The sequence below is a fragment of the Seriola aureovittata genome, chromosome 5 (assembly GCF_021018895.1).
Source record: "Seriola aureovittata isolate HTS-2021-v1 ecotype China chromosome 5, ASM2101889v1, whole genome shotgun sequence".
NCBI lineage: Eukaryota > Metazoa > Chordata > Actinopteri > Carangiformes > Carangidae > Seriola > Seriola aureovittata.
The window spans coordinates 24,067,286-24,094,212 of record NC_079368.1 but is presented as its reverse complement, the minus strand read 5'-3'; the positions used below and the strand labels follow the sequence as shown (position 1 = coordinate 24,094,212).

Below are 26,927 nucleotides of genomic sequence, written 5' to 3'. Positions count from 1 at the left end.
CTTGAAGCAAAGAAAATTTAGATATTTTTATGCACAGTTCAAAAGGAAAGAGATGAAATCACTGAGCATGAGAAAATTTAGAAGAACTGACAAAAATGGGAAACAGATGTTTCACATTAAAGCCTCATGAGGAAAGACGGCCATGATCAATCAATCAGTCCCACTGGGTTAAAGGCATTTTCCACGTTTTGTTCGATTTTTTTGTAACCACCAACTATATGATCACAATCTCCACTTCTGTTCCTGAGGTACAAGGTTGAATAATGGCCCAAAGTGTTTTTGCACTTATTGTGTATGTCCTATTAGACATTTATGTGAAATTTTGTAATAATCAGAGAATGAATTCTTGAGTTATGGCCAAAAACATCTTTTGTGTGGTCACAGTGACCTTGACCTTTGACCACAAATTCTAATCTGTTCATCCTTGAGTCTGAGTAAACGTTTGTGTCAGACGTAATGAAATTCCCTCAAGGCTGAGATATCACCTTCAGGAAAATGGGATAGGAAGAAAAGAAGTAGTCAGGACAGTGTTGTGCACTATTTTCACTAAGGCTTCGGTCAAGGCCATCGAGCTGGTGTCAAAAAGAACATTGAGCGACTGTGTCTGTCTGGGTTTGTCTGAATGAGGCGATTTGGCTGCTGCGTCACACAGGGAACAATAATGAGACACTGAGAATCTGCCACAACATGATGGAAAGATTAGTTTTATTACAAAGATGGAAGCAGTGAGTTTACCTCACTGAACTGCTATTCTTTTATGAAAGAAAAATAACACCTCATGCTAACATGACCTGGCTTTCATTGAAATACCAATCTGATAGATGGGATAATATCCATGGCAACAGGTAATTTCTCATGTCAGCTGATATTTTATGGGGAAATGATGGAACTGATGAAATTCTCATGAAATGAAGCAGGTGAATGACTGGTTATAAAACACACACACACACAAAACTGGATCACATAATGTTCGATCAACGTTACATAAGAGCAAAAACCAATTGAACGTGAAATGTGGTGAACTGCAGAGATGAACAGATTCCAGATCAAGGCATATCGATGTAAAGTGAAGACAGAGGGGGAAAAGAACATGAAGGGGAATGTGTGTAAGCAGTGAGAACAAGGCATCTTAGACTAACAGAGTGTAATAAATCTGTGAGAAACGGGATGAAATGAGGTATTCCTGACATGCGCTTACTTGTGTATCCCAGAGCAGAGTCATCCCTTTTGCTTAATAGGTTGATGACAAAGATGCATCTGTGTGTTTAATCAATTAAAGCTTCAGCGTAATTCACACTGCTTGCCCAGAAGTGATGCAACAGTAGAACCACATGTAGCTCATTCCTCTGGCATCCAGTCAAACGCCCCATGTCTTTAGTTTCTGGAACTTTATGAGCTGCTGTTCTGTTGTCTCAATTGATAGAATATGAACTACTTTCTATTCCAACAAAAGAAGAAGTCTCAGCTGCGCGTGACAACTGCAGTCACATGAACAAAACGAGGAAGTTAAAATACTATTACCTCATCATATTCCGATAGAAAACATATATACAAGACAACTGCGACAGAATAAAAATCTCTCCCTCTAAAAAGTAAGACGTATAATATATGCTGTCTCAATTTAACTGTGAGGTACTTTCAATACAAATTTATATTTAAAAACCGACTGTTTTACAATTCTGGGAACGTACCAAGACAAGAAAGGGCATGTAAGCATGTACTCAAATGTGTGAAGACACACTTACACCCACTCCGGAGTGACATTTAAGCTGAAGACTGGAGAAAAAGAAACTTAATGTTGCCCGTGTCTTTAAGTGGTACATAATGACAAGAGAGAAAGTGGAAGAAAGCGGAGGAAGAGAGAAAATTTAAGACTTTTTTTAAACACTGCATTGAATGTAATTACAACACCTTTTTTCACAGAAGAATGACAGAAAACAATCAAAAAGACATTGTTTTCACATTTTTGCCAGTACTTCTCAGCTATATGTGACAATAATTACTAGTGCTATGATTAATCAATTAACATGGATCCTCGTATGAATCACAGAAAAGGTCTGTGGGGCAAAGAGCCTCTTTTTGAAGTTACTTAATATTTAATTGACTTACTCTATAACATTTTGATTTATGGAAGGACTGAGGGCCTTTCCCTCATCTATGCCCATTGTTTTACAATCCACACATGTCTGGACCCAGATCATTGACAGAAACTGATGGATTGACCAATTCTAAAATAAATTATTAATTTGTTAATTTAAGTCTTTGGTAAAATGGACTCCTGGTGGAGTCAATGAGCCTCCTAGCTACTGTCTCCTGACAGCCAAAAGTTACAACTGTTACCGTCTACAGCAGGCAAGAAAAAATATTTTTAAGACCTTTGTGAATTAAATTTAAGGTTTTTAATATTTTCTAATGACTTTTTCCATGGAACTGAATTCAGTGTATTTTTAAGACTTTTTAAGAAGAGCTGCAGTTAGCCTGAGAAAGAGGCGATGAGGAAGTGAAAGACATTGAAAGACATAATAAAATGTACAACCGAAAGAAAAGCTGCATCGTCATGTACTGCTGCATGACTGGGGAGTGTTTTTTATTCAAAGCCTTTCCCTGCCTCCATGTGATGTAGTGTTGCTGTGGGTGTGTCTGTGCGAGTACCTGCAGCCCAGTGTGGTCTGTAGCAGGGTGGTGATCCCCACACAGAAGAAGATGGTCCCTATGAGCTGACTCGTGGCCCACTGATCGAATCCGACACACATGGCCTCAGCGAGGAGGAATGGCACAGCGATCGTCCCACTAAAACACGTCAAGTAGTGCTGCAAAGACAAGACGCCAGAGTCAGTGTGTATGTGTGTATCTGTAACCATGACACATGAGTGGTCATGGAAAATGTATGGGTATTCCCCTTTACATAAAATCATCTGAAACAACATTATACATTTAAATGGCCATAACTCAAGAGTCTAACTCATACTTTAAACACAGTTCATCTCTGTACCAAGCTCTGATGCTCCCAGAAAGGATTTGGATAATCATGGTTAATTTTCCTTTAATAGCTTGGATGGTATGTAGTTTAAATGTCAATGAATTGCAAGTTTGGTTTGACAGTTTAATGAATGAAGTCTATGTTTAGTAATGCGGTGGTTAAGTTATAGTTTCATGCGTATGTTTGGACAACATTTGAAGTTGGATAAATTTCAATTTGTTGAATTATTAATTCACATGGTAATGAATAGCTAATGTTTATTTATTTTCTTTAGTTGTCAGAGAACCAGTTTGCACTTACCCACTTTATCTGTTGGTCTTTGCTAATCTGTCCTAACAGAAAGGCCATTCATTTGATTGGTATTCCTGGAGCCAGACAATCCTGAGGACACCAGCATTAAGCCACAATATTCTACACTATGTGATGTTTAATGGAAGTAATCCCTAAATAAAAACAACTTAAAGGACAGCTCCCTTAGTGTTCGAAGGGTATTTTACATTTGGCCATTTTCCTGTTGTATTTCACAGATACATTAGAACTCAGTAATGACTACGAGACAGAGGGAAGTGACAGAGAACAAAAGTCCAGTGTCAAATACAAACACACTGAGGTCACACAGTGAGGACATTAACCAATGAACTACCAATATCCTATTTTTGTGTCTGGTGCCCAGTTATGTAATGCATACTGGGGATGGTCGGTTGGAAGAAAAACACTACACAGTGATAAGTGCTAACATATTAAAAGTGTTTGGCACAGCCTGATCTGTTAGTCAGGTAAAAACAAAACAAAAAACAACAATACAAACAAAAAGATTACCTGTAAGCCTAAGAACACACACAGGTACCAGGGAGGGGTGTCTTCAATGGTGTAGATCATATCCATCCTCCTTGCGTCCGTACTGTCTGTGCTGTCCAGCGTCTCAGACATCGAGCTCTACATACACAGTGACACACAAAGAAGCAGGATATCTTCATAATTCATAACCTTCTTGACATGTTTACTTTGTCCTCTGCACTGTGCTCTGTGTTAAGGCCCAGAGTAGTGTATATTCTGAAAGAATTTTAGGTTTTGCAGAAGTACAGGAAAATAACTGTCAGATGACACCAAATGAAACCAAAATGCTGATGTAAGAAAAACATGTGAGCAGATACTAGGAGGGCTGAATTTTATGAATGAAAACAACTGCACATAAAAAAAAAAGAAAAAAAAAAAAAAGAAAAATGTATGTATGAAAGAGTGCAACAGATGATATCTGTTGATTGGCAAAGAAAAATGCACAGTCACAGTGACAAAGACAAAAGCACACACAGATGAAAGAGGGAAGATAACAGCGAAGATGAGTCAGACTTTTCTTTGTGGTCCACACCTCATCAGCACTTTTCTGCTATTTGCAGTTTTAATGTTATAAATATACATACTCGCAATAATATATAACTTTGGAAATAGGCCATTCTGTCAAACGTTTTGCTGGTAATTATAGTTTTAGTAAAATTTCGAATGCAGGACTTTTACTGTAACCGTAAATTTTCACAGATTGGTACCGCTACTACTCTGAAGTAAAATAATAAATAAATAAATCTATTTATAGGATGTATGGGAAAAGTGAATGAAGAAAAACAGACCGTCAATGAGTGATGCCAACTGTGATTAAAATAAATTACAGTGTGCAGCACAAGTTTGAGCACATGACTGTATGAGTAATCTTTTTGAAAAGTGTGACTATGTGTCACTCAGAGATTTATGTGAGAGTAAATTATAATTTTGAATGACAGGTGAAGCACACAAGGATTATGTTTCTGCATGTTTTCTTTTGAATTACCTTTTCTGCTCCTTGATTATCTTTAGTGTAAATGGCCATCAGCTCTGTGTTCTCAGTATCCTGGTCTCCATTGGCACCACCAACTCCGTTAACCACCACCTAAAACACATAAATGCATTTTGATTTTAAATATCATATACACATAAATAAAAACTATATATATATATATATATATATATATATATATATATATATATATATATATATATATATATATATAAAAAACAATCTTAATTACAGCATGCAATAAAGAAAAAGGATGAACCAGATTTGGGAGCGTCGACATGACAACGTTTCCTACTGTATGCAAACCTGCTGCCTTACAAACAAATGTCTTCTGCAAAGTAGGTGTGCGAACGTGTGATTTTCCTGTGTATGTCTCCAAATATATCTATGTCAAGTTAGTCAACAAAGGGAAGATCATTTAAAAAAAAAAATAAATAAATAAAAAAGAGTGAAGAAAAAGGAACACACTGTTAGGATAAAAATCACTTTGTATTACATTTAAAGCTGATGTACTTGAATACTTGAATGTTTCTGAGCCTGAGGGACGATATGCAAAGAAATGGAAGCATGCAAAAATGTTCATCTACCAACTGCCACATCTGTCTTCGTGTTGTTACAAGTTGTTTTATCACAAGCCAGTTTTTACTGTACAGCCCCACATTCCCTTCTGAGAAAAATCTCAGGGAGGGGACTGAGCTTTGAATGTACTCGTGTGTTTTCCAACATGTAAACATAGTCTGCCTTGTTCACATGCCAAGCCCACTAGATTAAAGAATGAGCAGCAGAGTCTCTGTATGTGTAAGAAGAATTCCTCAAATACTGGAAATGAATGTCTATAACCCTGAAGTTGTAGAGGGAGACAAACATTTCCGCACAATGCTTCAATGGGACAAAATAACTGCGAGGGAAACTTGAGGCGAGTATCGTATTTCATTCCCTTTGTGTTTTACAGAACGGCTTCAGATAATGACACAGGAGAAGCCCTGCGATTGTTCTTAACTTAGTTTCTAAAGGAAACCAGCACACTTCAAGGTCACTGTCACAGCTCTGTGGAAAGTTTTATCTTTGTTTTGTGCAGCGGAAGCAGTGGTCAGATCCTTTACTTAAGCCTGTATTGACAGATTTTTTTGGGGACTAACATTGTAGTTGATAATGGTGAATGTGTCAGCAGTTGTCTGTTGACACTTCCAGCAGATACGGCACCAATAGCATTCAATTAGATCCATGTTTCCAGACAGCAGACGGACACAAGTTCACTGGCTATCCAACGCCATTTTGATCTTTACCAACTCCTTATTGTTAAGTGCTCCACTGTGTTCATCAGCTAGCTGCTAACTTTGTCAGTGTGCCGGGTTGTTCCAGGCAGGTGTCAGTCAGTGGCTTCATTAAAGCTTTTTGTTGCCCGTCTATGATGCTGTTGAACCACTACTCGATACTTTTTTCAGCATTAACAAAAACAGGAAAGCTGCAAATCAGAAAACCAAAACAAAGAGCTGAAAGACACCATAAAGCTAAGGAGGAAGTGAGGGAAACTGCAGAGATGAGTGTTTGTCACTATAAGCAACCTGTTTCACATTCTCATTAGAGCTATTTCCAAGATGAAAATGCCGATTACAGTTTTCAGGAGTTACAGTGTCAAGTGGAGGTAATTTTATCTGCTTTATATACACTTTGTGAAATAAATCCGTAACAATGTTTCTTAATCAGCAGTATAAATAATTACAGTGGAGTAAAAAGTTGAATACTTCTTTAATGTAGTGACACGCAACTATAAAGCATCGTAAAATCTAATTACTCCATGAACGTGAAAGTTCAAACGTCCACTTTTTTTCGTTGCTTATCCAGGGCGGTGATGCAGTGGCAGCAGACTCAGGGAGGATTTATGATCTCTGGAACGCCGATCAACACCGAAAAACGATCTGAGACAACAGCCACATTACTGATGTTGCAGCACCAAATCATTCTCATGTTCCATTTTATTCTAAAAACCTTAAAATAGTACTTAAATACAGAACTTGAATAGAAGTATCTAGTTAAAGACCACCACTGGATTTATAAAAAAACAAAACAAAAAAACAAGCAGTTATAATAAAGCACAGATTTGTGTGTGTCCCCGTGTGTGATTTATGAATTTCCATTGTTGTCATTTTGCCTTTTGACCTAGATGAAGCACCGGCCTGGAGCCAAGCGGACAAACAAAGGAAATGGACGGACTGAACTGCTGCAGCAGCAGCAGCAGCACGCACCAACTGGCCATGAAGTGGACAGTTTGTGTGTGTACTCTGGCCGTCCGCTCACACAAATACATTCCAAGAAAAAAAGCAATGCCAAATCTGAGTGAGAGTCTGAGAAAGAGAAAGAGACGGGTAGATGAGAAGGAGGGTGAGAGTATTTAAAAAGTTGTGAGCACATTGGCCAAACCCTGTCTTTGACATTTTTTCATTATGAGCTTACTAGGCATGTCCATGCCAGATCTGTGGTTTTGTCACTGTGGGAAAATTTTAAAACGATGAACAAAGGCCATTGAACGGTTATGTACCGGTATAGGGTAGAAATCTGCGCCGTGTTTGCTCTCCTCTTCATATCTTCCCCCCTCACTGCTGCTGTCCATCGACTTGGAGGTGGTGTTCTTCCCCACTCCCATCCTTGTGCCTTCGACGTCCTCCTCCCCTTTCTCTGTCCCTCCTCTGTCTCGCTCTGGTGTGAACACTGCAGATGAATCCTTCAGTCCGATTACATCGTCCAGGACTGCCTCGTCTGCTTTGAGAAATAGAGACAGATAAAGAGAGAGATTATTATCTTGATTTATAACATTAAGGGATCTAATATCCTGACTTCATTGTGAAGGTCTGATCACATCACACAGAGCCTGAGAGGCTGCCAGGCCTCTTGTTGATTGGAAAAACCTATCTCAGGTTTGTTTTGTTTCTCTTCTCCATTCTGGACGGCAGGAGTATGTTACCTGCAAACATTTATCATCAGTTGCTTCTTGGGCTGTTGTAGGTTTTTGGGTTGTTAAGCAGATTATTAAAGCACTTTTAAGACTCCCGTTTTGTCTCTGGAAACTTGACTAGATGATTAACTAATCTTGAGCTGGGAATGCTAATCAGGTATTTTGATAACTGATTAATAATGAAGTCATTTTTCAAGCGTACTTGCCAAGATTTAAGTGATTCCAGCTTCTCAGATAAAAGGATTTGCCCACTTTCTTTGCCCCATGTTAAAGTAAACTGAGCATCTTTCGGTTTTGAACCATTAGACATAACTATCAATCTGAAGACATCACCTTGGCCTTTAAAAAAGGATAATTATCTTTTTTGACATTTCACAAACCAAACAATTAACTGATTAAATAATTGTCAGATTAACAGATACTGAAAATGATTGTTGCAGACCTGCATCTATTGTTATCAAATAGTCAACAGATTAATTGAGAAAATTTTCATGTTGCGAGCAGATCATTGTCTTGTGGAGACGAGAAGAAACGGGGCAAAGAGAGATTACACTAGTATTTGGAGAAAGAGTGAAACATGGACAATCTTTTGACAGAAGAGGAGCAGAAACAGCTGAGAGGTGATGAAAAAGGAGGCACATAAAGGATTGGCGGTTGCATGTGTGTTACTTTTGTTTGTGTGAAACTAAACAAAGCGACGCGACACTCTGAACCATCCCAGAACTTTGTGGTTTTTAATAATCACTGTCACTAGCATGTGATCGCATCACTATGTGTTTACATATATAGTATATTCAGAGAAGGAACAGTCAATCAGAGATATATAGTGACCAAGTTCACGTTCATTTTATGTGTGTGAAATGTTTAAATCTCCTCGAATAATTAGTGTGGTAATGGATACCAATCTAACAAAAGTATAATGTATAAATAGGGATGTAATAAGAGGAAATTGGCTGAAAGGGAAACTAAATTCTGATATCCTGCTGTTGGTAGACGAGAGGCATGTCAGAAATAAAAGAGGATTTAGAACCACACTGAGTGTAGACAAGTGCAGAAGTGAAGATGCTTAGTGCAAATGAAATTGATGCCAGAAAGCAGTGCAACATCCTATCAAACAGTCAAATACAAGTAATAAACTAAAACTAGTCTATTCTTAGCTATAGAGCTTCAGTTATAATTATCATCAGACAGAAAACAAAGGCACGCTCAGCTCAGTTTCTGTACTGCAGCTCTGGAGCTCTGAAACTTCCGAGTTAAAAGAAGTCTGAGAAAAAGCTTTTATTCATAAGTTTGGAAACAGGAGTAAAAGTGAAGGATTCTTACTTTCATCTTTCACTCAACTCTGAATTTTTACTTTCAGCATTTTTAAAAAATACAGGCTCGGGTCACTCTTATAAAAGACATTTTGATCTAAAGGAGAGTTCCTCAACAAGTAAAACTGAAATAACTAACCAACTATTCTCTGACAAAAATTGCAGAATGGTTTGGTGTACAATATGTGAAAAAAAAAAAATTAAAAAATATTCAGTATAAAAGATAGCCACACAGTGGATGACTCAAGCTGAGGTTACATCTCCAACACCTCTGTCTGGAGTTAATAAAACTGTGAGCATGTTCACACGACGTTGGTCTTTGAACAACATTTTCTGATTGAGATTCTGATTGAAGATGGCATTAGGCAGCTCATGAACCATCACTTTAAATGAAACCACATCACAAACAAATACTGTGCTAGATTCATCAGGGTCCACTGACAGGTTAACTGCAAAAGCAGTGTTGCAACACAAAAGACAGTTATACTGGATCACTGAGGTAATAATGTTAAATGTTTACTAAGCCCTCTGAATAAAGTCTTACAGGTCAGTGAAGAGTGAACTTGTTGGATCCAGTTTCCTTCCTCCCACTGTGATGAAAAGCGGTTTCATTATTTAAAAGGTCATCTCATTCATTACTTAGAAACCAAGTTACCAAACCAACTCCTTTTGTATTACAGCATTAAAACCAATTAACTATGTACACAGTTGTTTGTATTATTCCTTTCCTTTGCTACCCATTTTTAATTATGGATGTGTATAGTACTGATATTAGGGCGGCGACATCCTTTGCTTTGTTTGTGCCTTTGGAAGAATTAAAAATCCAATAAATATGAAATATTTGTGGAGCGCTTCTGTCTACAATCAATGTAATTCACAGTTATATTGGCTAAAACTAAGATCAAAATGACCAAAATATACAGTATATTTAAAAAAAACTCTTAATGCTAATAAAAAAAAACAATGAGACTGAATGATTAGTCATTTTAGATCAAAATCATGATTTTAAAAAGAGCAATTTTCTGCTGTAAGAGCTGTGATTCTAAGTATAACTTAACTTTCTTACAGCTTGTTAAACAGTTGTTAATAATGTGACTTTTGGCAGTCGCCATGGAGACAACCCAAAAAGGCCTGGAGATAATTTATATGAAATAATTAAAAAAAGAAAGAAAAAAAAAAGAAGAGGGGCATCCTAAAAGCCTTGGGCCTTAAAAACAGCGACCATAGAATCATAAATGCCCAGCTTGAGTTTTGATGCGTCATGTCCATCTCCCCTCACATTTCCTGTCTATGAAAGGCAATGAAATTACATCCCAAAACACTTGGCAATTTTAAATGTATTCTTTAAATTGTTAAGCGCAGATGTCTTTAGCAAAACTAGTAGACACGACAGTACAGTAAATCTATTTTGTGCTAATTCCATGCTTTACTTGTGCATAACCGTGCATGTCAGGAACAGACTTTAATGGACATCTCAGAAGATGCCTACCTGGCATCACCTGTACTGTGCCTCGTCACCACCGTTCTTCTAGGTCACATTCCCTTTTCGTATATTTTTTTTTTCCCTGACCCCAAAATAAAATAATCTTTTCCCATCCAGCCAGTCTCCCTGCTCTCAGTGTAAAATGTTGGGATAGGTGTAATACCTAGTTGACACATCCCATCACTCTTGTCAAGCTGGGCGGCTGGGAGCATCTGTGTGGAAGGGGCAAGAGAGAGGGAGAGGAGGAGGTAGAAGAAGAAGAAGAAAAGGAGGAAATAAAAGGAAAGAAGAAGAGATGGGGGAGGAGGCAGAGAGGAGAGAGGCAGAAGGGTAAAGGATAAGGAGGAGGGAGGTGAGACATAAGTTAATTTGACAGACAGCATTTAATCACAAGCATAAGTTATTAGTGTGACCTATAGAGGGAGCAGGTGATTTTAGGGATAAAAGAGAAATAAAAAAAGAAACCAGTCTCTGTCACAGGTGCTAGTCATGATTAACATGTTAATATTTGAAAAAGAGCCTTTAATAAGCTTTGTTTATGTTCAAGAAGTGATACAATCCTCGGGGTTATGCAACATTTAATCATCAAGTTAAGATCTGGAAATGTGGCCATATCACAAAAAGGAAATCCACAGGAGAGGAAACATGAGCAGTCATATGATCATGCAAGTTTCAAACCAGGGATTTAAACTCAAAATTACCTGAGGGCACCAGATATGACAAGACAAATCAGCACAAGTCACCACACTCGATAAGCTTTAAGTAGCAAAATGTTCTAAACTAAAAATATCTAAAAAGATAAATCACTTATCAAAATTGTTGCCGATTCATTTTTTATGTTGACTGAATAATCGATGAGTTGACTAATTGTTTCTCCTGTGACACTGAGTGGATCATTAGCAGCAAAAGTGTTGAAAAGGCCCACTATCATATATATTATATAACAGTCAGAGGTTATCTGAAAGGTTGCATGTGGGTTAAGTTTTTAAGTAACTTTATAACAACTTGAAAGCAGTAGATATGCAAATGTATGTCTCATAGTTGATTGTTATCGGTTGTAAACATAAGGTGAAACGTATCTCGACCAGTCCGTGTCCACCACTTCTTGTTCTAATAAAAGGGTTAATCTGACTCCGTGTTGTTGGGACAAGGAATGACACGTGCCAACCTTGTGTGAGCCTTGTCCCCTCATTGATCAATAATCATTTTTCATTAATCTTCACTCAGACAGTGTTTGTGTTTTCATTTCTGTGCTTCACCAGAATATCCACCACAGGAGAAAATCAAATCAGGAAATAAAAGTTTAGAGAATTCAATCATTGGAGAATCCAATTTTCCCCATTCAATGAAGAATTATTAGCAAAATTGTTCTCACTTCTGGATTCACGCCCAAATAAATTGGTTTAGATAATCTGTGGGGATTCCAGAAAGCAGGTTTAGTAAAAGCCATGGACTGTTATCAAAATGATGCCTAAAAATAAGAGCCTTGTTATTAGGGCTGCAACTAATGCTTATTTTCATTATCAATGAAACCATTTCCACAGACACAGAACAGATCCCTTGTTGACGTCTTCCAATGTCTGATTTACCTGATCAATAGTGCAAATGCCAAAGATATTACGTTAATGATATAGCTGCAAAGCTGTAATCCTCTAATAATTCCACGTGATTACAAATATCCATAGAAAGTGAGTGCTTCTCTCGACAAGTAATTTTCTGACCAGTGAATACTGTGTACAGCACATAACTGACCCGAGTGCTGACCACCCTGTGGCACTCCAAGTACTGTGAGTCAGGAGTGAGATGTGGAGTGTGACAGAGAGTATCCCAGCAGCCTCTGGGTGAAGGAGAGCCATGCTACTGTAGCATGACATCCTCAAATGCCAATTTCCACTGTTGCCCAAGAGACAGAAAACACTGTCCTCGTCTAATCCCTGTGTTTTCTGTCTTTTGGTGTTGACGGGGAATCTGCGTGCGCGCACACACACACACACCACACACACACACACACACACACACACACACACACACACACACACACGACAAAACAAAGGAGACATGGGGAACTGGAGCGAGAGAAGAAAGAACTGAAAGTGAGTTTTTGTGATTATGTAAGAGGAAATCTGCAGTTCCATCAACATTACTTTTCACATTATGTAAAAGACAACATATAAAAGAATAAAAGCAGGAAAAGTGTGTTTTTCAGCAAAAGAAAACAAGAGAATAGAAAAGAAGAGAAGAAGACAAAAGCGAGGAACAAAGACAACTGCGTTGGTAATTTTAACCCATCCCAGAATACACTAGCTGGTGGACAGAGTTACCACCTGTATCTATAACCATGGTAACATGATCTGTGGATCCTGTGCAGGCTTGTGCCGTGTCATGTGTGGGCCTTCACACCAGATGTTTGCATTGGCGGTTTCATCTCAAGTGCTAAATTTGACAGAGTGTGCATTCATGTGAAAATCAGCTCCGTCCCCTCCAGGTGTTAGTCTGTAGTTCAGTCCTTAAGTCTGGACTAAGTTGAGCCTGCAGCGGGATTAGAGGGATTTACTGTGTGAGAACTGGCTTCAATACCTTCAAGAAAAACCATCTGAGGTCATGAAAACTTACACATCTGAGGATTTTCAGACTGAGTGGAACTAAATCCACTGAAAACACAACGTTTCAATCAGAGATCTTTGTCAGGGACCAAATTCACAATATAAAACAACATCTTAATACTAAAGCTGCAACAATTATTCTCATTTACATGGAGCGTGACCTCAATTACATTCTCAATTAATTGTTTAATGTGCAATATGTTAAAAAAAACATTTTAATTGTCATCACAATTTGTCAGAGCCAAGACGACACCTTCATTTTGCTTGTTTTGTCTGACCAACAGTCCAGACCAAAGGATATTCAAGTTTACAATAAGGTACAACAGAAGAGCAGCACAATTATGATCAAAATCCCTAAGATGCAACAAACAATACACAGAATAGATCCAACTGAAATGTATATTGTATGCACTGTTCATCATTTCTAAATAAAAATTTCAAAAAACAGCTAACCTGATCTGGACTGACCTGTGTTTGCAGCTGATGTAACAGTGATATCAGCTCACCTTCTCTCTTAGCAACAACAGGGAAGTCTCTAGCTTTTCCTCATTTTCACTATATATGCAGTTTGTTAGGGAGCCTCAGAGAGTTTGTGGATTACAAGGTTTGAGTCTCAGTTATATCACTGAAATGTTAAAGGATTCAAAGTTTGTACAATAATGAAAAGGCGGGAAAAATCGAAAAAAATCAATATTTCTCTAGTGTCAAAGTTTTCTTTGAGGCAATCCATTTTAGCAGCCACTCAGATCAAAATTATTACTTACAACTGCATTAAATACCAAAGACTGAAGCGGTTTGCTGGTAAATGCACTACAACGTTATTGTGCATTTTCTGTGGGTAAACAGCGTTAACCAAAAGGAGAACTTTGTTGTCCAATTGGCAAGAACAAAGCCTCAGCTGAAACCAATCTGCCTCCTCTAATTTCTGTTTTATAATCTATTACTTCAAGCTACAAGACTTAAAACTGCATTTAAAAAAAAAAAAAAAAAAAAAAAAAAAAAAAAAAATCTATAAAAGTAGACATGTACTTCATGAGCAAAGCATTGAAAGAGTTACAAAAAAAAATTTTAAATAAAAAAAAATAATAATAATTTTCTGATGAAAGAAAAAAAGGCTGTTAAGGTCCATTTCTATTACAAAAGACCTCAGATAAAAAACAAACCCACAGGATGTTATGGTTCCAAGTCAGCCCTGGTGTACTGTAATTAAAAATTTCCACAGCTGTATGAGCCAGAGCAACTTGAACTAATAAGACAGCTCACCAGGCTCAACCCAGTAGATAAAAAAATAATAATAAAAAAATAGAAAATTTGTTTCCTGTTTTCCTAGTAAAATTACACAAGAACTGTATTTACTTTGTGCATGTGTATATTTAAACAAATGAGTACATATGAATTTATTAACGTCAACAAGGTGACAAACAGGCTTTAAACAGTAAAACTTAAGTTTAACTTTAAGGTAATATTAATACTGTCAATGCACATGGAATTACTGAGGTCCACTGTTTTCATTACTGTTTTGTAGTGATCACTGGTAGGCCTAGTAATCTGTAATGTGTGATATGTATAAACATCCTCTCTCATTGTCACTTAGAACAAGTTGATTGAACATTTCATTAATGAAAAATACATATACAGCCAGGTGTGTGCTGCATTATTCCATGAGCATTCAACACTACAGAGCTGAGCCAGTTTCCATCCTTTCAAGTTTGATTAAAAATAAATTAACCTGTCAATCACACATTAAAGTAATGTCACGACTGTTGTGAAACTATCCAAACCAAGAAATAAAAGATGCTACAAATTAAAGTAAAGAACTGAAATAATGTTAAAAAGGCGCATGTCTAGCTCTGCTCGTGTGACGGCAGGCGACACTTTTACGTGACAGGCTCCACGTGAGGGGTTCATATTTCACCATAAGGGGCAAGTGGGGGGGGAGATTGTAAAACGCCTGCAAGGTCATGTTTACACTGGTCAGCTTCCTGTCAGTGGCACAGAGGTGAATGGAGATAAGACAGTTTGTCTTAGCAGTTCAGTGACTACGGCTGCAACGATCAGCTGATTATTTGAATCGACAGAAAATAATTCTATTTTTAGATGTATAAAAGTGCTTACAGTGAAAACAAGGAATAAAAAGTTACAAAGTCATTGTTTGTTTTGTCTCCAAAGCCAAAGAATTTCTATTTACAGTAATATAAAAAAAAAACTGAGAAAATGAGTCCAAGAAAAGTTGAATAGTTGGCACCAGGTCCTGCTGCCCTTGATTCAACTTTTCTTGGATAAACATGACCTGGATGACTCAGAGTCTTCACAGACAGAAAAGCAGCCATTAACTATTTAAAAACTGGAACCTGCAACAACATTTTTTTTGCCAAATTAATTCAATAATTCTCACAATTGCTGATTGAATTTAGTTCAACCTGCTACAACTACAGAGCGTGACAGTGAAACTCTTCTTTTAATTCATAGTTAACAGGGCTTTTAATGGTTTACCACTTTCATACATCCATCTCAGGTTATCACACATCACTCCACTTGATGCACCCACAGTAAAATTTTATTTAGACATGGTCAAGAGTTGGTTTTGCATCTCAACCTTTTTAGCCTGGTTTACTAAAAGCCAGGTTTTCTTGGTTTTGTTTTATTGTATTTAAATGTGATAAGTGAGTATGTACTGTAACTGTAACCTGTCAACTATGTCTTAATGGTTTTATTTTCTTAAGATTTGTGAAACACTAAGTTCAGTCTTCAGCCTGAAAGGTAAGAAACAAATATGGTATGAAGTCACCTGGTGAGGTTTTTGGTTCGAAAATAATCCCACAGACATTTGACCCTTCATGTCACATGGTTTCCTCTTTCTGGTCTCAGCATGTATTTTGCCCAAGTCAAGCAGATTCTGACTTCAGGGAAATGCACACGCTCATTTGTTGTATAACACCAGATTACTGTGGCAGCTGCCAGTGCCAATAACAATCAATATGATTCAGTCACTTAGAAACACCCAAAGCTCTTAGCAAGACATCAGTTACATAGCTTCCAGAGACAGACGTACACGTGCACAGTTCTGGTTTTGTAACTCAATTACCCCCTGAGCAGTTCACTGGTTTGAGTGAGCCACTTAAATTGGATTTTGTCTTTTTTCGGCAGTGCATGCACACACTGAAATATCTGCCTTTACTTGTGTTGATCAGAAACAGCTGGAATGATTTCAAGGCTCAAAAAGGAAACAGATTTATATACAGCTCGGCTCATAAAAACAAAGTAAAGATGGCACTGATCCCTGCATTTTGTCTTCATTACATTTGAACTTTTATTTCCATCCATTTTCCATTACTTGGATTTACTGCAGTTATGACTTCTAATTAATTTCTGTCATTTTATGTAACTAATCTACATTTTATGGATGTGGTCTGTTGTAATATTTATGCATCAAACCATTTTTGGAACCATCAATAAAACACTTTCTAGACTTCTAATAGTTTTGGGGTGTATTGTAAATTTGTGCCTCCTTTACCCAATCATGATTCAACAACAAGCCTAACAGTCTGCAGACATGCCAATGGCTCTGTGAAGCTGTACTCAAGCACAGTGGTGCTTTGAGCTAAATGCTAATGTCAGCAAGTTCACAATGACAATGCTTACACACTGATGTTAAGCAGGTGTAATGTTTACCATGTTCGCTGTCTTAGTTTACTGTGTTAGCATGCTAACATTTGCTAAATAGCACTAAACACAAAGGACTGATGGGTCCAAATTTAAATGGAAAAATCCACCAGTTGAAATATTCTACTAAAAGCCCAAAATATCAACCTGCTGATGGCGCTACATGAAAAGTCATGAGATCATCAAAGTCAATGAGATTCATCTTCTACGCACCATGAACATCTGCACAAAATTTCAAAGCAAACCATCCAGTAGTTGTTGATATACTGTATGTCGGTGTGGACCAAAGTGGGGGAACCGTCAGAAAGGGGTGATGATGACAACAACAGTGCAGAGAAAGTACAATTAAGATTATACATGACTAATGAGTTTCATTAGTTTGGGAAATTTAGTCAAGTTCCAGATTTAAAAAAAAAAAAAAAAACTTAACTTACACTGTGGGGTTTCATTTTTTAATAACTTGGCTGGTCTAAAGCCAGAACATTCCTGCTTTCTTTATTAGAGTTCAACAACAGGAGGACTTCCATGCAGCAGGAAAAGACAGTTACATTCAGATCAGGGAACAGAGATGTTCAGCCTTTAACTATATTTCTCTCCCTTTCTCAAAGCAACAACACAGCATGCCATCAGCAGCACACAAGTGGTTGTTGAAGGCTAGATATGTATTCTCACCTACAGTAGACCTGTACTGTAACTGTACACTTTTTCTTATAGGCTGTTCCACCACCCACAGCCTCGGGCATTTTTTCCATGAAGCCCAGCAGGGATGTTTAAGACTAAAAAGGTATCCATTGTTGCTTAAAGTTGATGAAATCCTTTAAGCCTACTCAAGGCAGATTCCTGCTGTTGCGCTCAGCGGGACAACCACTTTCATTTGCTTGTACAGTAACTGTGGAGATAGATTACCTTCATTCAGCCCCTTAAGAATTTCATCATGATCAGCTAAAATGCCTAACCCAAGATACTAATGCAGATACTAAATGTTTTTACAACAAACAAAAATACCCAGTTACATTAAAAGTGGGTTATCGCAGAGATAATGTTGTGATTGTATTCCATTACAACACTAACACAGGTTAGAGCTGCGGCTGAGCAATATGAGAGTGCAGTGATGTTCAACGTACTGTAGTACTATAGAGGTGAGATACTACGGTAATGTAGTATAGCTGCAACTTCAGTTTAGGCTTATTTTCTCATACACACTGCTAGGTTTGCAACTAATGATTATTTTCATTATCGATTCATCTTCCTATCATTTTTTCAATTAACTGATAACTCATTCTGATTCTAAAATGTCAAACAATGACCAACATTTTATCAAATGTCTTGTTTCTTTTCTGGCCACCAGCCCAAACCCCAAATATATTCTGTCTGCAATGATTTAAAAAGGAGTGGAAAGCAACAAATCTCCACATAAGAGAGGCTGGAACCAGAGGCCAAGTTCACGTTAACAATTGAACAATTGACTTAATTCATTGTTTCAGCTCTACATGTGGCAGATTCAGGTAAGGTTTTGGCGAAAAATACAAATATTACAACTAAACAAGTATTAAAGGGCTATGAGTAGCAACTACTTTCTTTACTGCTTAATCATTTGGTCTAAAAAAAGATGTCAGAAACAGTAAAGGTAATGAAATGCCCATGTCAACATATCCAAATATAATCAACAGCCCAAAACCCAAAGATCCTTACAATCATAGAAGACTTGCTGAAAGAAAACACATTTAAAAAGCTGGAAGTGTTTTTTTTTTTTTTTTAGCATTTCTGCTTAGAAACAGTATGACCGAAACTAGAAGGGCACTCGGAGAGAGCAGAGCACCACAATTGTCAAAGTCAAACAATAAACAGCAGGCCAGTCTTCGAGGAAAAATAAATAAATGAATAAATAAAATTAAAAAAAAATCTAATTCCTGCTAAATGATCTGAATCTAACCCAAAATGTAACGGTTTCTTCTCTACCCCCTGGTACATCCCTCCACCAAGTTCAGTGCAAACTGGTTTAGTACGTTTTGGATAATAATCCTAACAATCAAAACCAAAACACAGACATAACCCCCTCAGTGGAGGTAACAAAGCATTGTCAAGAGAGTTAATTTAGCTAATCAATTAATTAAGTTTCAAAGTTTTTTCATAATACTTTCAAAAACAAATCCAACTCTGCAGCAGAATCACCCCCCACACACACACACACACACACACACACACACACACACACGTTGTGGAGGACATTTTGTGGTTCACGTGATGTGTGTTGGTATGACAGGGGACAGGACAGACAAAACAAATAGGACGGTGCAGAGAGATAAGGAGACAATCTGCTGATGACAGATGTGAACACTCCTCACAGACAGACCTGAGGACCCGATACCACAGCCAGGACAAGCTAAAGGGATGTCAAATTGTTGCACATGTATAAAAAAAAAAAAAAAAAAAAAAAAAAAAAACACATTACTAGCTTGTAAGGTGAAGGTGACCAGCGAGGACTGAATTGAGGCTAAGCCAGCTTTAATAGAACAATAGACTTTACTGTGTGAGTGGCACACACGGAACAAGAAGGCAGTCAATTTACAGTATTTCCAAAATAATCATGGAAACATGTCTGTGGACAGTGAGCAGACGTGCTGGCAGCAAGAGCTAAAATGATTAATTAATCAACAGATAATTAACTATTGATAATTTAAATCATCTCAGTTTGTTTTTTGTTTTTTTTATTTGAGAAGAAATGCCGACACTTCACTGATCCCAGCTTCTAAAAAGTGCAGATGATGGTTTTCACTTTTTACAGACAAAGGTATTAAGTGATCAATCAAGAAATTAATCAGCAGGTGAGTCAATAATGAAAATAATCATTAATTGCAGCCGTAGCCACTTGTATGTGTAACATGGAACTTGGTTCCAGGTTCTTGAATGGAAGAGTTGACGGCTCATCTTGGTCTTACAATATAGTAAATAGAATAATTTGGGGTTTTGGACTATTAATCGGATAGAACAAGACATTTAATGAGGTCACCTTGAAATTAATCAGCAAATGAAAACATTCATTAACTGCAGCCCTAACCATGTGTGCACATAGTGGTTGTTTCACATTGATGCGATTTCATTTAAGAAGCCGACTGTAGGCAATGAAGTGAGTTCACCTCAACTTTTATTCTGAAAGACAGCGTGAGAAAAAGCTGCAATAAAAGCTGCAAACATTGGCAGGGTCCATCATCAATAATGCTTTAATTATCCAACACTAATGTAAAGACAGGAAGGAAATGAATGAAGCATTAAAAAAAAAAATCTTTTCAGTGAAAAACCTTGTGAAAGAACTGAGATTATTCAGGTGTTTAAGAAAAGGAATTACATGGAAACAACTGTGGATGCACATGGTTTCCATTGTTTTTAAAATTATATGGCTAATAAGAGCACAGACCTCAGATGGATCACTTCCAGTAGAATGGAAAACAGTAGAGTCAATTAGTAATGCTCTTTAGTCTGCTGCTCCCAGTGCATTCATCATCTGTCATGCCTACTAAATCTTTATGAAACTTACGTACGATGTGGGTCATTGCTCTGTTCATGATCTGCCTGAGAAAACATTACGGCATTTAACTGTCTGCAAGTGACGCATAACAACTCGGTAACTTTTTTTTTTTTTTATAAAGAATGGTACAAACTGGCATTTATTCTTTATACTGACAAGAGAGGTGGAAAGATAATTCATTTTGCTCGTCTTAAATAACACTTTTCTTGGAATTATGGCTGCAACAACAACTACTACTACTAGTGACTCATTTGCATCACTTTTTTGATAATACAATTAATCTTTTAGTCTATAAAATGTCATAAAGCAGTGATAAATCATAGTTCCTACACACTGAAAATCTCAAGATCTAAAGTTTACCATCCGCTAAGAGACGGTAAAACAGCAAATCCTGACAATTAAGGAGATGAAACCACCTGTTAGATTTTTACTGTTACTTGAGTAATGAATTAAATGACCAATAATAAATGACCATTTTTAGTTGAAGCTCTGCTTGCAATACGGACCACACAATTTAGTAAAATGATGTGACAATATGTTCAACAACATCTAATTAATCTCATCCTTGATAGACGATACTGTATTTGCCTGAATGAAGGATCGTTTTTTTCCAGAAATTACATGTGAGAAAGCGGAGCTCATCTTAAATATGTCGACTAAATAAATCAGATTCTTGAGTGAGTACTACTACAGAGAATCTTGCACTGTACTGAACTACATAAAGACAAAAAAAAAAAAAAAGGAAGATGTAGAAGCTGAAAAACACTGTTCAATCTAGAAAAGAACATGTCTTTAGTACAAAAGCTCTAGGATCTACACCACAATATGATTAGTTACCATCGCAAATAAATCAGTAAGTGGCCCCAATGGTCACTTCCATCCACACATCCCCGCTCACACAAGGAGTAAATCTTTAAAATGCAAAAGGAAGAAAAAAAAAAAAAAAAAAAAAAAAAAAATCTATTGAATGCTCATTTATTCCCCAACTCGTTACACCAGGCCAGATGTGACCCAGTAAAAATCACTAACACTTTTGTCTAGTCATCGAGAAGCAGACACAAACACACACACACACACACACACACAAACACACACACAAAAGGACATTCCTGTGTGATGGATGGCTGATGAAGAGCTACAGTCATTTTGACACAGGATTCATCCTCAACAAAGAGCTGATGTCATCCTGAAAAACTGAGCTCAAGTATCAGTGACATCTCATAAAGATCATTCTTTGACACATAAATTTAGAACAGGTTAGAATTGTGATGTTGTGTATGTGTGTGAATGTTGTTCAGCCGAAGTTATGCAAGAATTATATGCTGTGCTCTGCCGCCTTTGGCCATTTAATCCCCATGTTTCTGTATTCATTCCATCACACAAACACACTGGAGATTAGAAAAGGCACAATGTGTAGCCACTAACTCTTTATTCCTTTTTTTTTTTCCCCTTTACTCAGCAGAAAAGTAACACACCTGTTAACAGTCTGCACATAATAAGCAGAAGTGAATGTAATTTCAGGACATACTATTCAGAGGCATGTGCTAAAAACCAACCATTTACCACCCATCATGTCACCACCACACACACACACACACACCTTTACACAGTACAGTGGGAAGGCACAGCATGACCCAGCACTACAGTGTAATCTTAGTCACATGCTGCCTACAGCAAACAGGGCCAGGAATCCATTTCTGCGACCCAGTTCAGCTCAGTGTGCCTGTTCCTGGCCCAGCTTGGCCTGACATCCTGTGAAGTGATCCTTTGCTCTATATCCTTTTACTGCAAGTCATAGTGACCAAGTTTTCAAGTACAAATCCTGTCGCAGATGATCACTAAATCTACACTCAGGTAAAACAGGTTTATCACCATTGTGAAGTTAATTTCTTCATGTCTTCCATGTCATGTAAAAAGTAAACTGGCTGCTGTAACTGGGCAGAAAGGATTAAGAGGAAGCAATACCTGTGATGATTTGATTTCAGTTTAATGTACAAGCTAAACTTCACTGCAGAAAAACTTCCTTAACAACTGTTTCTTATGCACCTTTCAAGTAAACTGAGAGGAACAATATGTTTTTTAGCCCGCTTTACAGATTAACGCCTGCACAGCTACATGCACTGACTCACTGAACAACAACGGGAGGAAGAACCTGGTCAGTAATTGTACATAACACCTGTCAGGATGCCAGGTTCAGAGAAGTCGTAACGGCAAATCAAGTCAGACATAAAGCTCTAAAGCTGACAGTAAGCTGTAATTATAGTGCATGTTTTAGCTTGAATCATGGTCAGTCTATAAAGTGATAGTATAAACGGTGGTGTGTGCTACCAACACTGATGAGACAAAAATCAATCAATCTTAGTTCTGATACAAAAAGGACTTAAACATATTAACTACAAGGTCTTGGATGTAAAATTAGGGAATCCACAATATCATCATAATTACTATCCTTATCATCAGCACAGGTCAAAATGACTAATGCCTCTCACCAAGACAGCTGTAGTCATAAAGGCTTTTGATCCAGTCAGTTTTATATTTATATTGTGTCAAATAAAACAAAGGTTATCTCAAGGCACTTTTTATATAGAGCAGGTCTAGACAGTACTTTTTATAAAATTGACTACAGAGACCAAACAATTCCCACCATGAACAAGCACTTGGCGGTAGTGGCGAGGAAAAACTCAAGAGAGATGATCATAAAGAGGAAGCAGGAGAGGTTTGGGAAATTTACCTGTGCAGTAAGCACTGGCGCCCCCACAGGGATGTGAGCTCTCACCACATGACTGTACCTCTCAGTCATCCTCATGAGTCTGTCCTAAAAGTGCAAATAACATAGCTGCCATCTGTCACATCTGAAAAAGTGACATTTCTGCATGAAGAAGTGAGGCTGACTGCTGCTGGGCTATCTGGATAACCAAGAAAATCTGAAACCCTCCTAACATGTTCAGCTGGTAGGTGTTGGGTTCCATTTCTATGGCTTTCTTTTTACTTTCTTAGTTTTATACCTTTTGTATTATGCTTTTATATACATATACACTGAGAGTTACTGAGACCACAGTCAAATTCTTTATGTGTGTGAGTACACTTTGTCAATAAAACTGATTCTAGCCATTTGCTTGGGTTCAAGAGCAACTCAGCAGGATACTAACTCCAGAGAGAATTGAAAGAAATTTGGAGCTCTTCCACAGCTGGTTAATTTTAAAGTTCACTGTTGACAGCAGTAACTTCACATAGTACCGTGCAGGAGTATTAAAAATAAACACTGGTGGAGAGGGACTGGCACCAATCTTGGCCAAGATTGGTTGTCTTGGTCTCACATGCCAGGGTGCCACAAGACAAGATACAATTTACCAGTCCTGAGTCCTGTGCAAAGTGCAGGGACAGGTGCAAAACTTAACACCCAGCATGCAAAAATCAGTACTGTGTACACAGACTGAGCTGCCACAGCTAACACTCTGCAGATGCTCAAAAACACAAACACATAAGCTAATTAAAGAACACCCACATTAAGCCTAGCATGCAAGTTTAATTTAAAAATGAATAAAATACGACCATATACCACTCATCTCAGCATTCAGGCTGTTTTCAAACCAGTTTCTCGGTTCAAGGTTGCTTTTACTGTCCCTGAAAATAGAAAACTATCTTGAATTAAAGGAATTAACAGAGAACAATCACTGAAGATACTTAATTGATTAAAAAAAACAAAAAAAACAAACACTTGAAACACTGGTATAAACTTAACATTACAATCAGTTACAAGTGTGCAAACAGACATCGCACCTGCATGCCTACAACCACACACTGAACCCTCTCAGCGCTATCCGTGCTCTGCTCTCTCTATCGTCAGTGTCTCCTCATAGAGCTGCTGTTAATAAGTATAACAGACAGAGGGACAAATGAATGTAACGATTGTGCTTACACAATGGGACCCTGTACCTCTTACTGGAATTCACAGGCTCATACACAGAGGTTAATGCATGAGAAAAGTCAGACACAAACCTAATGGGCTGCCAAACAGTTGCCTGCCCAGAAATGTCTTGGAGGTATGAGGTGCAGACGTCTTCATGATCTTCCTTGTAGCCTATACCAGGCTAAGAATTTGAGCCTTGAATTTGACTATTAGGTTTCCAAATCAGCTGTTACTACCATGACACAAGGATGGCATAATATTCTTCTGCAAACCAAAATGAAATGAAAACAGACGTGTGTGTGTGTGCTCTATCTCAGGTCGCTGTGTATATGAAGCTCTAAATATTCATAAAAAAGTGATACCACACATGACACCAGTTTGTTGACTGACTACGGGACATTTGGATACAGAATTTGTGATATTGAATGGAAACTGTCAGCGCAATGTTTTCTCTGGCACATGGCCGAAGCAGAATATTGCTATCTCCCATCCTTAACAGCTGGCAAATAGGGGGGTAACTAAGTACTTACTTAGGGTGCCCAAACTTTTGGACCAAATTCACTGTTCAATTATTTTCTATTTTTTTGTTTTATAAAATAAGAAGAACATTTGTAGATTTAACCTTTAATGTCTGTTTGCTGAAGGAGTCATATTCACTTCTGTTCAACATATGTAATTTTCACAGGAGGTGCCCACACTTTTGCATAACGCTGCATTTGAGATCTCACAAAGACTGGGCCCAATTCCAGACTCCCAAGGGAGGCAGCATCTTTACCCAACTGCATTACAAGGTTACTTCTATACTCTGCACATATGAACTTACCTTTTTAATAAAGTGTGTTTGACAGATGCACAAGAACACATACTGTAAGCACACACACACACACAAATACACACACAAACACCTGCCCAGCCACGTTTCCAGGAAAAACCCCCATCATCAAGAGCCAATAAATCCTAATGGCCAAATAAGCTCTTGTGTCCCAGATTGTGCTGCCTGGTAGCTGCAGTTTCTTACCAGCTCTACCTATTGGGGGTCTCATTAATTTAAATGGTACATGACAATATCAGTTAGCCTTCCTATTGCAAGTCACAATTAAAACCCCCATATCTAAAAACCTTGAGGCATCTGACCTAGACAACATAAAGATAAGTAGTTCCCGTGTGAAATGTATATTTTCCACGCTGTTTTGTCGTGCTAAATAAAGACATGGAAGATAAAGAGGGGAGGATGAGTACGGCTAATTTGGCCTTGTGTTTCACGGTTACACTTGAGCATCAGCAGACACACTGTCATGCCGGTGGGCCCATGAAGTCCTCCAGCTACCAGAGGAGACACCTTTACATCTCTGAGCGTGTTAACGGCTGCCAGTTAGAGCCCCGGCTGCGGCGACCAAAGCATGACTCTCCGCATGTCCTACTTCCTAACATCCACATGTGTGTTAAGTCTGTCTCATAGGATTAAAAATGGCACGTTTTGTGCTCACCTGCCTGGTGAAAGAGAAGACGGAGCCCACTTCCCTTCTCAGCTAACCGTTGGCTCGTCCCCGTGGTTTGTGTTGTTAGAGCCGAGCGGACGGAGGGCAAAGATAGCTTTGTTTGATACCGGAGAACAGCCCACACACAGGGAACGGAGAACGAAGGACCGGAGGACCGAAGAGATGAGACCGTCCTCAACCCAGATTCTTCTGAGACTAGCTGGTTCTCCGCCACAAACGCGGGTATAAACGAGCGACAGACAGTCCGTGGAGGGATCTCGCCTTTCATAAAGCCACGGGGTTGACTCTCGTCATCACGCACGCCCACGTCCGCCCGTGACGTCGAGGACCTGCCTCTCGCCCAGCCTTCGAACCGCGGCTCAGCCAATCAGCAGCAGTCTATCAATGACACAGCCCTACCTCCCTCCGCCGTGTAGACCCATAGTATAGACCTCAGTGCCTGCAACAGCTTTTGTAATAAAAAGCGCTCCTTGCATAAGCAGCGCTTTTTTTTTTTGCTGTTGCTTAACCAGCCAGTTGACTGACCTCTAAAATATTAATATACGGTCTTTCTGCTCGTCTTCCACCTTCCAAGCGCCTCTAGGTATATGTCCTCCACCACACTGCCATCTGATGGTTGTGTAATTGCACTGCTTTTATCGGCCTACATTCACACATGGTCGGACCGGGTAGTGATCCTGACATAACCCAGTTGGCACGAGGTTGCACTGCAGAGCCAAACCAGCAAAGCAGCTAAGTATATTGATCAGAGTACTGTTCTGATTCTTGAGATACTTGTAAAGGGACATTCATCCACCACTGCCAACAAGTGTCAAAACGTTTGCTGTGTGATAAGGTTGCATTATATATTGTACATTTTTGGCATATTAAGCTTTTATTGATGGTAAACAAAAGGTTGCTGCATGGTATCAAATACAAGAGTTGACATTTTGTAATAAAATATGGTATTTCGCACTGGTATTTGAGATATATAAATCAGGAGTCAAAGAGATTGCTGAATCAAACCATATCCCAGACTTATTTAACCTGAACCATGAATGTTTTTTACTAAGGTACATTCTCACATACTATGTAGGAAAATTCACATGTTCATTCTGCTTTTTTTTAGCTCAAATAAGTCTTTATCAGTCAGATTCTGCATCTCTGATGGAGTATGATAACATTAAGGC

The 26,927-nt window shown here is 38.2% G+C and overlaps 1 protein-coding gene across 4 annotated transcripts in view; it reads right to left on the bottom strand.

Moving 5' to 3' along the window:
* Nucleotides 1–26,037, bottom strand: part of slc23a2 (solute carrier family 23 member 2) — a 33,676-nt gene extending 7,639 nt beyond the window's left edge. The window contains exons 1-6 of one of the 4 annotated variants that reach the window (XM_056376497.1): nucleotides 25,747–25,868; nucleotides 10,721–10,769; nucleotides 7,348–7,568; nucleotides 4,803–4,901; nucleotides 3,800–3,916; nucleotides 2,653–2,810 (exon numbers count right to left, since the gene is read on the bottom strand). In XM_056376497.1, the coding sequence (XP_056232472.1) occupies nucleotides 2,653–2,810; nucleotides 3,800–3,916; nucleotides 4,803–4,901; nucleotides 7,348–7,568; nucleotides 10,721–10,769 (644 nt within the window). In that variant the 5' untranslated portion in view covers nucleotides 25,747–25,868. Of the gene's footprint in view, nucleotides 1–2,652; nucleotides 2,811–3,799; nucleotides 3,917–4,802; nucleotides 4,902–7,347; nucleotides 7,569–10,720; nucleotides 10,770–25,746 lie in introns of all 4 variants that reach the window. The other 3 variants (XM_056376498.1, XM_056376494.1, XM_056376495.1) reach the window with 3 other exon arrangements.
* Nucleotides 26,038–26,927: the final 890 nt, after the last annotated feature.